Below are 14,810 nucleotides of genomic sequence, written 5' to 3' on the forward strand. Positions count from 1 at the left end.
TATGACTTTTTGATATTAATGGAAACAAGTGTCGTGCCTGAGTAGTTGGGTTGCTTCCTATATCCGAAAGTTCGTGTTCAAGTCATCTACCCTCCCCTCTAATCACTGATTCCTAAAATTCTTGCCATGAAAAAATAAAACAGAAATGAAAAAATAAAAAATTTAAAGAATATTATGTATATTTTACAACAAATATGTTGTATTACTAAACACAATTATTATTTTATGTTTTCAAAATTGTGACAACAACAAGTGTTAATAAACATCATTTCTGTTTTCTATTTTCACTCAAGAAAACAAAATCATGTTTCTATTTTCTTAAGACTGCAAAAATAGAAAACGAAAACGTTACTAAACGCACCCCAAGGTTTATGCGGACACTAACATTGCCCCTTTAACCCATTATCCATACCCATTGTTCATCATCACCTTTGGCATCAACCATGCAACATACTGTTGTATTTCTATTGTTCCAAAAAGAGTGTCTCTTTTAGAGAATCGTGACTCTTCAATTTGTGAGAGTTACGTTTTTCCAAAAGAAATACTCTTTTTGAAACAGAAGAAGTATATAAAGAAATTATAATTAAATTATTAGGTCTCTATTATCAGTCATTGGATATGATATGATAGAAGAGAATCACATAAACACTTACGATTAAAGTGTTTTAGTCTAATATTTTAATCAACATGCTATATCTTAAGTATCACAACTTTTTATGGGCCTGTTTACTAACAGGAATGATTTCTATTTTTTATTGTCAATTCCTAAAACGTGAAGTAAAAAGTAAAATTTTTTTTTATTAATATAATTTTACTTTTCATATTTTAGAAAGTACTTTCACATTTAATGAAAGAAAGAGAAAGTGATGAACTGTTATTTTCTCAATTTTCTACACCGTGCACAAAAATACTTTCAGTTACTGTAGCATTTTACTCACCCATAATCCTCCCCCTCTCTATCATCTCACCCCACCATTCTCACCCGACCATCATTAACCATCGTCATCTCCTTCTCTGTCATCATCATCTCATCCCACCCACCTGCGACGATGGAAGACACTACCCACCGGCGACGATGGAAGACACCATCCACCATCCACCACACTTTCTATCACTATCTCTCTTTAACTGGACGAATACTCTCTCTCATACACATTAAACCCCATCAAATAATATACCTAAATCAACCATCTCTCTCCTCTCTCATACACATCAAATCCCACCACAGCCACTGCCACAATCATCCATCTCCTCTCTAATACACATCAAACCCCATCAATGTAGAAACCCAAATCAACCATCTCTTTGATCTCTCATACACATCAAAACCCACCACAACCACTAAGCGGAGGTTCAGGAGCACACGAGGGATGTCTGTTACGGTGACTTCGGCGGCGATTGCGACGAGAGGCAAGCTTGAGGATGCGGAGGCGGCGGCCTTGTCCATGTAAGGAGGAGAGGGGGCCAGAGCTGTGTTGTGTTGGATCTGTTGTGTTGATTTTATGATCTGTATTCTTGGCCATTTTTTTCAAAAGAGAAGGAACGAAGTTTTGTTGCTGGTTGATTACAGTTGATTTCATAAATCAAACATTTGCAATATGCCCACTCTAATTCCTGTGTGAGTCTATCAATTTGGGTTGAAGTTTTTAAGAATTTGGTAAGATGATGTAACAGGTTTATCTGAGGATGTGAGCTTGGTGGATACAAACATGTGCTTAGAATTTAGAAACCAAAATTTAAATAATAATTATTAAACTTAATTTCTAATTTCTTGTCTTTAAAATATTGAAAGCATAAAAGATTATTAAACATGATTCTATTATGTATTTCAATTTTAGAAATGACAATTATAATTTTATTTTTAGAGAAAATAAAAATAAGAAAGTGAAAATGTTAATAAACAGGCCATATATATGAATCACTTTGATTTCACACTAACAGGCTTCTTCTCTTCACGCCCATTAAAAAAATTGATCGAAAATTTTCAAAACATCACATACATTCTAATTTCTTCACCCAGTATGTTATCCTTTTATTTCTCTTTCATTGTTTTCACATAAATTAATAAATTCTAATGAACAGATAGGTCCACGCACCATTTTAGTAGAACCAAAGTTAATGGATTTGAGCCCTTAAAAATATGGTTTGTTTTAGGCTCATGGTCACATACCACAATTTAAAACACCTGCACGGCTCAGCCCATCTCATTCTTATTCTCTTCCCAACCCACTGTATTTTCATTCAATTTTTGCATACCACAAATATATATATTTTTAATTTTTTAATTTTATATATATATATATATATATATATATCGAATATATATATTCTCTCCTTGACCAGTCTACGAACTTATTCGATATATATATATATATATATATATTCTCTCCTTGACCAATCTACGAACTTATTCGAGGGACCCACACACAACTTGTAAAAATATAGACATGTGGTCCACTTAAATAGTGACGATACCCTCAAAGTTGGGAAATTTGTCGTGCATGACCTAACTCTATGATCCATTAATTTAATTATAAGATTGATAAAATGAAGTAAAAAAAGAAAAGCATACGGCACTCAACAAGTGACACATTAGGAAAAAGTAAAGACTTTGTTTCATTGGTTCATATACGACCAACTGCTTATCATAAGTACTCATCATTGCAACTTGTTTTTTGTCAACAACCAAATATCTTTCACATACGAGTTTTTGGTTGTGCTGTATATGTTCCAATTGCACCACCCCAACGCACTAAAATGGGTCATCAACTTAGATTTGGAATTTATGTTGGTTTTTATTCTCCATCTATTATTAGATATCTTGAATCCCTGACAGGTGATGTCTTTAAAGCACGATTTGTTGACTGTCATTTTGATGAGACTGTTTTCTCACCATTAGGAGGAGAAAAGGCACAGCAGCAACGTGATCTTACTTGGAATGCCCTGGAATTGTCTCATTTTGATCCTCGCACAAATCAACGTGAACGAGAAGTTCAGAGGATCATTCACTTGCAAAATGTTGCAAATCAATTACCTGATGCATTTACTGATACAAAGAAAGTAATAAAATCACATATACCAGCTACAAATGTTCCAGCATGAATTGCTATCCCTGAGGGACCTTCTGTCAGTAATGCAACAAATGCATCTAAAACACGCCTGAAGCGTGGTAGACCAATCGGTGCAAAAGATATTGCTCCTCGTAAGACGAAATCACAAAGAAAAGTTGACAATCCTGAAGAGGCCACAAAAAGAGTAACAGATATTATTGATCAATATGAGATAATAGGCTTTAATAAGACAGAGGCTCTTGATGAGTCTTAGGTACCAAAAAATGATGAAATAATAAATATTGATGAGGCAAAAGTAATAGATGATGATATGGCCCTTGATGAGGCACATGCTCTTGATGAGATAAAGGTACCTGAAAATGATAAGATCTTACTAAATTATGAAACGATATGGAATAGAAATGAAATTGGTGTCGACAACATATTCTCATATGTTGTTACTCTTGATATTGATAATGAGGATCCGGAACCTAAAAACGTCGAAGAATGTCAACGAAGAAATGATTGGCCAAAATAGAAAGAAGCAATATAAGCAAAACTAAATTCATTAGCTAAACGTGAAGTATTTGGACCAGTAATCCAGACACCTGAGGGTGTTAATCCTGTTGGGTACCAATGGGTGTTTGTACGAAAGTATAATGAGAAAACTAAAATCGTGAGATACAAAACTCGACTGGTAGCTCAAGGTTTCTCACAAAGATCTGGTATTGATTATGAGGAAACATACTCCCCTGTGATTGATGCATCCACATTTAGATTCATAATATATTTGGAAGTCACAGAAAGACTGCATATGCATTTAATGGACGTGGTTACAGCATATTTGTATAGATCACTAGATAGTGATATTTATATGAAAATCCCAGAAGGATTTAAAATGCCTAAAACAAAACCACGTAATATGTACTCGATAAAATTACAACGATCCTTATATGGATTGAAGTAGTCTGGACGAATGTGGTACAATCGCCTTAACGATTACTTACTCAAAGAAAGATATGTAAACAATCGTATTTGTCCATGTATTTTTATTAACAAATTAGAATCTGGTTTTGTTATTGTTGCAATATATGTTGACGATCTGAATCTTGTGGGAACATTGGATGAGATCGAAAAGACGGCCACTTATTTAAAGAAAGAATTCAAAATGAAAGATCTTGGAAAAACAAAATTCTGCCTTGGGCTGCAGGTTGAACATTTTTCGAGCGGTATTCTCATCCACCAATCAACATATACAGAAAAGATTTTGAGACGTTTTCATATGGATAAAGCCTATCCATTGAGCTCTCCAATGGTTGTCCGATCACTTGACATCAAGAAAGATCATTTTCGTCCTCGAGAGGATGATGAAGAACTCCTTGGTCCTGAAGTGCCCTATCTCAGTGTGATTGTTACTCTTTTATATCTTGCAAATTACACAAGACCTGACATAATTTTTTCAGTCAATTTATTAGCACGGTACAGTTCTGCACCAACTTGCAGACATTAGAATGAAATCAAACACATATTGTGATATCTTCGTGGCACAACTGATATGGGATTGTTTTATTCAAAAGCATCAAGTTCTCAATTAGTTTGATATGCATATGTCGGCTATCTCTCTGACTCACATAAAGCTTATTCACAAACAAGATATGTGTTTACCTGTGGCAGCACTGCTATATCATAACGATTTATGAAACAAACAATTATTACTTCTTCAAATCATTTTGAGATACCATGAGGCAAATAGGGAGTGCATTTGGTTGAGATCAATGATCCAATATATTCGAACAACATGTGGTCTCTCATCAATAAAAGAAAGCCCAACAGTACTATATGAAGATAATGTGGCATGCATTGCACATATGAAAAAAGGGTATATTACAAGTGACAGGACCAAGCACATCTCACCAAAATTCTTTTATGCACATGAACTCCAGAAAAAGGGTGATATTGATATTCAGAAGATACGTTCATATGAAAATCTAGCAGATCTATTCACTAAAACGCTTCCAATTACAACATTCAAGAAGCTGGTGCATAACATTGGAATGCGTCAACTAAAGGATTTTCAGGGTTGAACTAATGAGGGGGAGCAATTGATTGAAGAGGTATTGGCATACTGTACTTTTTTTCCTTCGTCCAGGTTTTGTCCCACTGAATTTTCCTAGCAAGGTTTTAATGAGACAGTCTTTAATCTATGCAATACCATATACAAGAATACTGTACTCTTTTTCCTTCATTAGGGTTTTATCCCACTAGGTTTTCCTTAATAAGGTTTTAATGAGGTATATTCTTATTATAGTATTGTGGACCCCAAGGGGGAGTGTTACATATATATATGCTTTGTGGGGTCCACAATATTTAAGTCATCCATGATGACATACTTTGCGTAGGGAGGAAGCTCAATTTTTGCTTACAGTAAAAGCCTTATTATGGCTTGTTTGGGAAGCTACAATTTTGAGCCTATAAATAGGCCATGTGTAAATACTGCTTTCTGTAACACACTTGAATGAAAAACTTTCCATTTTCTCTCTGTGTGTGAAAGTTTTGCTTTTAATTTCTCACATAATATTACTCTATATATATATATATATATATATATATATATATATACACACACACATATATTTATTACAATTTTTAAATTTTTTATTTTATATATATTTTCCTCTTCATTGACCAGTCTACAAACTCCTTCCAGGGACTCACCCGTAACTTGTAAAAATATAGACGTGGCACTTAAATAGTGACGATACCCTCAAAGTTGGGAAATTTGTCGTGCACGACCTAACTCTATCATTCATTTATTTAATTATAATATTGATGAACAAGTAAAAAAAGAAAAGCATATGGCACTGAACAAAGGACACATTAGGATAAAGTAAAGACTTTGTTTTATTAATAAAGAATAATAAGGTACAGGCAATATATCTTAATATGTGACGTCAACAACCATTTGGGCACCAACACCACACCACCAACCTTTTTCTTGTTATTTTCTTTCCTCATCTAAAACTCCATATTATAAAAACCCCGAAAAACACCAAGAAAATGAGTGGATGTGTTAACAAAAGGGAATTAAAAACAGCAGGACAATGACCGCCCTTTTCACATGATTGTGCACGCTGATGGATTTTCTTCACAAAAGTAGTAGTCACACCGACATGGTCTTCCATAACCATCACAGTATCCTGCTGTCCTTCCATAGAAATCATAACATGGTGGAGGAGGAGGTGGTGGCCTTCCTCCGTACCCATCGTAACATGGGCCGCCAGGCCGCCCCTCATAACACGACCCACAACACACCCCTATTGGGTAGACTGTTATCGGTCCAGGCATAGGACACGGAGCCGGACACGGAACCGGTGGCTTAGGGGGAGGCTTTTCTGCAGGCGGTGGCGGCTTGGGCTTTTCTGCAGGCGGTGGCGGCTTGGGCTTTTCTGCAGGCGGTGGCGGTTTGGGCTTTTCTGCAGGCGGTGGCGGCTTGGGCTTTTCTGCAGGCGGTGGCGGTTTGGGCTTTTCTGCAGGCGGTGGCGGTTTGGGCTTTTCTGCAGGCGGTGGCGGTTTGGGCTTTTCGGGCTTTTTGATCTCAATGCACTTAATAGCTTTGCCACCCTTGCAACACAACTTGTCACGAATCTTCTCCGGGCTGCAGCATACTACAGTGATGGTCACCGTATTTTGCTTTTCATCATATACCTGGTTTCGTATTTCTGCATATCGTCCCCAAAATTTAACACATCACATCAAATAAAATAAACTATGTATCCAAAAATGAAAAAAAACACATGTAAATATTTGATTACATAGTTACTTAGTAGTAATTGAGAAACTCACGAGGAAATTTACAGAGTACTTTCTTGACCTTCTTGTAGCAGCTAGGGCACTGAAGATCAACCTTCAGCACCATTGTTGTTACCTATTACAATATTTAATGGTAAAAAAAATTAATATATTCACATAAATTAACAAGATAGTAGAGGAGAATTAATAATCAATTAATGATATATCACTGTTTGGAAAGAGAGAAAATTTGTTGTGCTTTAGAGAGGAAAAAAAAAGGAGAGAAGAAATCGAGTCAGGTTCTGAAATGAAAAATTAAAGAAATGGTAGATAAGATGATCAGAGAACATACAAATTAAGCAAAATCAGAAAACAACACAACCACAAATAGAGAGAGGAAAAGATAGGCAAACCTTTTCAGCCATTGGAGTGGGTTGTGAGTGGTGTGATCTGATCTGAACTCAGAGGTGTGAGTTGATGATCATGTATAATTGATAACCAAGTGACAGAGAGAGAGAGAGGGGAAGAGAGATCAAAAGTGTCTTAATTGAGTGGTATTGATGTTAATGAAATTGCTTTAAGAATACACAACGACCAATAAGGCGAGAACACGTGTGGAGTAAGTTGAAATTCATACGATCATCAATCAATGTTTGTCGTTAGAGGGTGGTGGTGACTGGTGTGCTGGTGGCCTATATGTAGCGACGCCTTTGATTGACCCATCTTACCTTCCATAACTTAAATTAATTTAAAATAAAAGGAAGATAAATTGTATCGTAAGGTACTTGGTTTGGTCATGTGCAATAATGGATTCATGCACCCCACATGGGCCCTACGCATGTACCAATGACGTCGATTCTTGAAATGTTGCTTAAAATTTGGCACCTTCCTCTCTCCATTGTCCACAGGTTGAAATGTGTGACTCTCTTTCTCCACACATTTTCATCATTCATCAAATCCGATCGAAGATCAAAAATGTACATTCTCAAAAGGTTGTGATAGAATTCCGTACTTAATAATTTTATGATGAAAATGATTTGATAATTTAGTGAGTTAGTATTTTTGATAAATTTTAAAATGTCAGGTTTTGGCTTTTTACATTTATTAATTTAATTGTTAATATTTTTTGTTTTTATAAAAAAAAAATTTTTGATTTCATGATAATGTTATTTTTTTACTTATAAAATAATTAATTGTATCTTATTTATATATATATAAAAGAATTTTAGAGTTACTATTCCTTAACTGAATTTGGCTAACAGTAGCTAAACGATTATTTATTTGTTTATTGTGAATTACAGAGTATATGAAGTTGACATTTTGTACAACAGAGTTTTAATTGTTTCAATCCATAAGAATTGGTTCACGTCTAAAAGGCTGTCACGCACGATGTGTGTAATTTTTTTGGGTGTAATTAATTGGATGTTTAGAATTCGAATACATTGTGTGAATATTAAATTCCATTTAGTTTTTGTTAAAAATATCAAATTGTTCATTTCACTGTACCTTTTTTTCTTATTTTTATAATTATTGTTTTGCTCTATACTTTGGAAGGAAAAGGTTTTAACATATTGTGAAAATGTCCAAACCAAAAAAAAATAAAAAATTAAAGGTTTGTAAGGTTATGTTCGGTGGCATATAATTGGAGTTTTGAAATTGGAATTGAAAAAAAAAAAAATAATTCAAAAAATTAAAGCTAATTTTTTTTTTTCAAATTTTATCAATTTTAATTATAAGACTTGAATTCCATGTTGCCCTAACTGAATTGACTAATTATGTATTTATTTATTGTAAATAACAGTGTATATGAAGTTGACATTTGTATAATGCATTTTTGTTTCAATCCATAAGACTTGGTTCAGGTCACTCTCTAAAGAAAGGCTGTCACGCACGATGTGTGTACTTTTTTTAATGTAATTAATCAAATGTTGGGATTGTATGTATTAGAATGCGAATTCATTGTGTGAATATTAAATTTCATTTAGATTTTATTTAGATTTGCTAGTAAGGTCCCAATACATCTTTCATCTTTATGTTGAATAACACAAACTAAAAAACACTTTTAGTACAATGTAGGGTAAGTGCACCTTTTGTTTTAAGTAAGTTGGCACCTTTCTTTTTCATAAATCACTCCTCTTTTTTTATAATTTTTTTGTTCTTTTTCTAAATGTAAACGACAAAATACTTAAAATACATGATTTTCTTATTTATGAGTTAAATAAGAAATTAAGTGGTTCAATAAAAGAGGGGCACAAATGTGGTTCTCGATTTAGTGGTATATTTATGTGTAAATGCACCAAATACAACAATGTCTTGCCACTTTACCAAAAATTATAAATGGTGATTAATGTGTGACCCTATAGGTAGATGGGGTATTGAAGAGACACACGTATACTGTAAACTGTAAATGGTACGAGTGCGCACACAGGAAAATGGTACTAACAAGTAGACAGTTTGTGGGCCTCCAATGGGCCAATGATATCCATCAGCTAAAACCATCATCTCAACTCCAATCCACAACACCCACTCGCTACGTCCAGGTTACGGGCCTTACAAGGTCAACCCGATTGGACATCCAACAATTTCTATTTTCCTTTCTATAAATAATAATAATAATAATAATTTTTTTCTTTTTTGCAAATGTTAAATGTTGTGAGTATATAAACCAACACACACACACACACACACACACTTGTTATCCATGATAAGAATGTGACGTGAGAAATGAAAGGATTTGGCACCAAAAGGGACGAGAACGTGGAGTAAAAGAGTCCAATTGCATGTTGGGTCTAAGAGGTAGCTACTACTTAGACTATAAAAAGTCATGAGAATGTTATGATGTGGAAGTCCGGCTATTATTTTGGGTTGGTTAAACCCAGTCCATATTGAACCCAAAACTCTCTCAATATCCTTCTTCTTCTTCTTCTTCTTCTTTATATATTTTATTTATCAGGTCATGTTTTGTAGTATGTCATAGTTGGGTTCAATTTTGAAGTTGGACAATATTCTCAAATCTAAATCCAAAGTACCTATTTCCATACATGTACAACATCATTGATTTTAGTTCAACATCAGTGCACCTTGCCTAAAACGCATGGTGTAATATTGGTTTTAATAAAACTCATCAAATCGAATACCCATCTACCTCAAATGCTACCTCAAAAACTCTGGATGTACAAGGGTTTCAAAGACCGGCCCATACAGTTAGTTTCTTTAATTTTAAATTTCAGTTTGATATTAGCTCCATTTATTTGGACATCAAATATTTTTGTTATTTTTCATTGTTTGGTTGCCACTTTAAATTAACATAAATATTTTACTAGTAAAGATTTTTACAATCATTTTTACGGGGGAAAAAAAAAAAAAAGACTTGCCCGACTAACTACTAGAAGTCCTATACAAAGGCCTATAGTATTAGTAAGGGTAAATTAAACTTTGGACAAATTTTACACAGATGGAGCGTTTGAGATTTATTTCTTTAATCTCCCTTGAAGTTTGTGTGTATGCTCAATAACATCTTCTCTTCATCAAAATTTGTAATAAAAAATTCATAAAATGACCAAGTTGCCCTTACACCCATTTTTTTATTTATTTATTAATTTACAAGATTTTTTTGAGGAGAGGGTAACTGTGGAGGAGAGAGAAAGTAATAAGAGAAATGAGATAAAATAATTGATTTTTTTTAAGATTTTATAATATGTTTTGTATTATAAAAATATATTCCATATAAGGGTATAATTAACTTTTTATAGCCGAGGTCAGTGTAATAAACCCCAAACTCTCTACCCATGTCAGAGTGTAATTTACCCCATTAGTAACTTATAAATACTAGGTTTGTACATAGGCGCAAAGCTTCGGTCAACATCTCTAGGGGCAAAGCGGACTTGAATAGTGCTTGTGTTGTGGGCACGGGCCGATTTAGGAGTGGGCTTGGGTGCGCTCAAGCCCACCAATTTTTTTATTTTATTTTTTATTATATCTAATTTTAGCCCAATCCAAAAAATAATAATAATTTATTACTTCTATTAACCCACTCAAAAAATTATTAACTCATCCCAAACAATTTCTGAATACGCCGTTAATTGTGGGGTTGATACACTTATTCTAAGAAAAAAAACTTTCAGTCAACTGTTACTACCTTTCCGTCACTTCGTAGGGACGAGTAGTTCTGGAATCGTGTGTGTGTGTGTATATATATATATATATATATATATATATCTCTTCTAGGTTTAGTTAAATTTTAATATACATAAGATGTTGGATATATATCAGATTATAAAAAATTGTTAGAATGGATTAACAAAAATAATAATATCCCGAACAACTGATCACATAAAAACAAATTTACCAATAATAATAATTTTTCAAAAAAACACAATTAAAAAAAATTACACATAATTTGAAATCCCATAATATCTTTTTATAAGGTAGGTAGTTGAAACATCAAAGTGTTCAATCATTTATTCAAAATCAAAATTTAATAAGTAACTCATGATTCTTATAAAAAAGGGTAACCTCTTTGTAACATCGATCACTCTTTTATATACTTTATGTAATGGAAGAAAGTCGCGCACAGTTGTATTATAACATGGTTAAAGGATCAAAGAACGTGTCCAGTAAAAATATAAGGACATAGCTAGTTTGGGCCCAAGGGGCACGTGCCCAATGGGCTCAGCCTAGCCCATTAATTTTAATTTTAATTTATATATATATACAAGTATATTATTTGTAATATATTACTTCATGCCTCTTCTGAAATTTAATTTAAAAAATAAAAATAAAAATCTCCTGAATTTTGACTTTTTATACATATAGATATATAATTTGTAAAATATTATTTTGTACTTCTAAAATTAAATCAATCTATAAGCTTTTTATTTTTAATTTTTATATATACTCATAATTATGAATTTAATTTTTTCATTTTAATCACATCCATCTCAACCTTTAATGATGTTTATACATTAATATAACGGATAAATGTTAATGGGTCCCATTACATTAAATATTTATGTATTTTATATGTCAATGTATGACAGTCTGTGAAGCACGGACACTCTTCCCGAGGGTTCCGTGTCAGTGTCAAACACGTGTCCGACACTTTTATAAAGTGCCCACAAATTATTATTTTTTAGACATGGATGGGAAATGCGAGGGATACGCGGAGGATACCTAAATATTTAATGTAATTTTAAATGTTTAAAAGTAAAATTTTGAAAAATTTAAAAAATAACTAAACAAACAATGAACTAATGAATGAAGAATATTAAACATGTTGGAAATGTGCTTGATATTAATTGTTTCATTTTATTGATAACTTTGCTAGGTTTTTAATTACTTAGACGATGAATTGAAATATTTGTTTTATTGCAATATTTTTTTGGTATTGTGAATTTTGAATATATATATATATATATATATATATATATAATTTTATTGACGTATTCCTGCCGTGTTTATGTCTAATTTTTTTGAAATTTATCGTGTTGGTGTCGCCGTATTTATATCGTACCCGTATCCCGCGTCCGTACTTCATTTATAATCCACTAACCTTATTCTTGTTATTTTCTTTCCTCTTGTAAAAACTCCATGATATAAAAACACCAAGAAATGGATGTGTTAACAAAAGGGAATTAAAAACAGCACGACAATGACCGCCCTTTTCACATGATTGTGCATGCTGATGGATTTTCTTCACAAAAGTTGTAGTCACACCGACATGGTCTTCCATAACCATCACAGTATCCTGCTGTCCTTCCAAAGAAATCATAACATGGTGGAGGAGGAGGTGGTGGCCTTCCTCCGTACCCATCGTAACATGGGCCCCCAGGCCGCCCCTCATAACACGACCCACAACACACCCCTATTGGGTAGGCTGTTATCGGTCCAGGTGTAGGACACGGAGTCGGAACCGGAGCCGGAGCAGGCGGTGGCGGTTTGGGCTTTTCTGCAGGCGGTGGCGGTTTGGGCTTTTCTGCAGGCGGTGGCGGTGGCGGTGGCAGTGTTTCATCATCAATTGGTCTGGGAGCTTCTCTGACGGGGGGCGCCTCAGGCTCTTCTGCAGGCGGTGGCCGTTTGGGCTTTTCTGCAGGCGGTGGCGGTTTGGGCTTTTCGGGCTCTTTGATCTCAATGCACTTAATAGCTTTGCCACCCTTGCAACACAACTTGTCACGAATCTTCTCCGGGCTGCAGCATACTACAGTGATGGTCACCGTATTTTGCTTTTCATCATATACCTGGTTTCGTATTTCTGCATATCGTCCCCAAAATTTAACACATCACATCAACTAAAATAAACTTTGTATCCAAAAATGAAAAAAAACACATGTAAATATTTGATTACATAGTTACTTAGTAGTAATTGAGAAACTCACGAGGAAATTTACAGAGTACTTTCTTGACCTTCTTGTAGCAGCTAGGGCACTGAAGATCAACCTTCAGCACCATTATTGTTACCTATTTCAATATTTAATGGTAAAAAAATTAATATATTCACATAAATTAACAAGATAGTAGAGGAGAATTAATAATCAATTAATGATATATCACTGTTTGGAAAGAGAGAAAATTTGTTGTGCTTTAGAGAGGAAAAAAAAAAGGAGAGAAGAAATCGAGTCAGGTTCTGAAATGAAAAATTAAAGAAATGGTAGATAAGATGATCAAAGAACATACAAATAATCAGAAAACAACACCACCACAAATAGAGAGAGGAAAAAATAGGCAAACCTTTTCAGCCATTGGAGTGAGTTGTGAGTGGTGTGATCTGATCTGAACTCAGAGGTGTGAGTTGATGATAATGTATAATTGATAACCAAGTGACAGAGAGAGAGAGAGAGAGAGAGAGAGAGAGAGAGAGAGGGGAAGAGAGATCAAAAGTGTCTTAATTGAGTGGTAGTGATGTTAATGAAATTGCTTTAAGAATACACAACGACCAATAAGGCGAGAACACGTGTGGAGTAAGTTGAAATTCATACGATCATCAATTAATGTTTGTCGTTAGAGGGTGGTGGTGACTGGTGTGCTGGTGGCCTATATGTAGCGACGCCTTTGATTGACCCATCTCACCTTCCATAACTTAAATTAAATTAAAATAAAAGGAAGATAAATTGTGTCGTAAGGTACTTGGTTTGGTCATGTGCAGTAATGGATTCATGCACCCCACATGGGCCCTACGCATGTACCAATGACGTCGATTCTTGAAATGTGTGACTCTCTTTCTCCTCACATTTTCATCATTCATCAAATCCGATCGAAGATCAAAAAGGTTGTGATAGAATTCCGTACTTTGACTCTTTATATTTATTAATTTAATTGTTAATATATATATTTTTTTCATGATAATGTTATTTTTTACTTATAAAATAATTAATTGTATCTTATTTATATATATATAAAAGAATTTTAGAGTTACTATTCCTTAACTGAATTTGGCTAACAGTCGCTAAACGATTATTTATATGTTTATGGTGAATTACAGTGTATATGAAGTTGACATTTTGTATAACAGAGTTTTAATTGTTTCAATCCATAAGAATTGGTTCGCGTCTCTCTAAAGAAAGGCTGTCACGCACGATGTGTGTAATTTTTTTTCGATGTAAATAATTGGATGTTTAGAATTCGAATACATTGTGTGAATATTAAATTCCATTTAGTTTTTGTTAAAAATATCAAATTGTTCATTTCACTGTACCTTTTTTTTATTTTTATTTTTATAATTATTGTTTTCCTCTATACTTTGGAAGGAAAAGGTTTTAACATATTGTGAAATTGTTCAAACCAAAAAAAAATAAAAAATTAAAGGTTTGTAAGGTTATGTTCGGTGGCATACAATTGGAGTTTTGAAATTAGAATTGAAAAAAAAAAAAAAACAATTCAAAAAATTAAAGCTAATTCTTTTTTTTCAAATTTTATCAATTTCAATTATAAGACTTGAATTCCACGTCGCCCTAACTGAATTGACTAATTATGTAT

The 14,810-nt window shown here is 33.7% G+C and overlaps 2 protein-coding genes across 3 annotated transcripts; both read right to left on the reverse strand.

Moving 5' to 3' along the window:
* Positions 1 to 5,933: 5,933 nt before the first annotated feature.
* On the reverse strand, positions 5,934 to 7,441 carry LOC132267997 (leucine-rich repeat extensin-like protein 3). The gene is made up of 3 exons (XM_059768836.1): positions 7,253 to 7,441; positions 6,894 to 6,975; positions 5,934 to 6,769 (listed from the first exon to the last, which is right to left on the reverse strand). The coding sequence occupies exons 1-3, from the start codon at positions 7,262 to 7,264 to the stop codon at positions 6,165 to 6,167; spliced, it is 699 nt and encodes a 232-aa protein (XP_059624819.1). The 5' UTR covers positions 7,265 to 7,441; the 3' UTR covers positions 5,934 to 6,164.
* On the reverse strand, positions 5,934 to 13,736 carry LOC132268013 (uncharacterized). Of its 2 annotated transcripts, XR_009469164.1 has the most exons (4): positions 13,566 to 13,736; positions 13,214 to 13,295; positions 12,391 to 13,089; positions 5,934 to 6,038 (listed from the first exon to the last, which is right to left on the reverse strand). XR_009469164.1 is itself a non-coding variant. In XM_059768837.1 (3 exons), the coding sequence occupies exons 1-3, from the start codon at positions 13,575 to 13,577 to the stop codon at positions 12,503 to 12,505; spliced, it is 681 nt and encodes a 226-aa protein (XP_059624820.1). In that variant the 5' UTR covers positions 13,578 to 13,736; the 3' UTR covers positions 12,375 to 12,502. The 2 variants fall into 2 exon arrangements, 1 of the variants encoding a protein (XP_059624820.1); XM_059768837.1 differs by lacking the exon at positions 5,934 to 6,038 and having other exon boundaries at positions 12,375 to 13,089.
* Between the last annotated feature and the right edge of the window lie 1,074 nt (positions 13,737 to 14,810).

Source organism: Cornus florida, unplaced genomic scaffold (genome assembly GCF_030987335.1).
Source record: "Cornus florida cultivar Cherokee Brave unplaced genomic scaffold, ASM3098733v1 CherokeeBrave_3.0.0_Hap2_Chr01, whole genome shotgun sequence".
In the NCBI taxonomy this organism is placed as follows: Eukaryota; Viridiplantae; Streptophyta; class Magnoliopsida; order Cornales; family Cornaceae; genus Cornus; species Cornus florida.

Coding starts and splice junctions, on each gene's coding strand:
- LOC132267997 (XM_059768836.1), bottom strand. Junction 6,770..6,893: donor AGTACTCTGTAAATTTCCTC/GTGAGTTTCTCA, acceptor GACGATATGCAG/AAATACGAAACCAGGTATAT.
- LOC132268013 (XM_059768837.1), bottom strand. Junction 13,090..13,213: donor AGTACTCTGTAAATTTCCTC/GTGAGTTTCTCA, acceptor GACGATATGCAG/AAATACGAAACCAGGTATAT.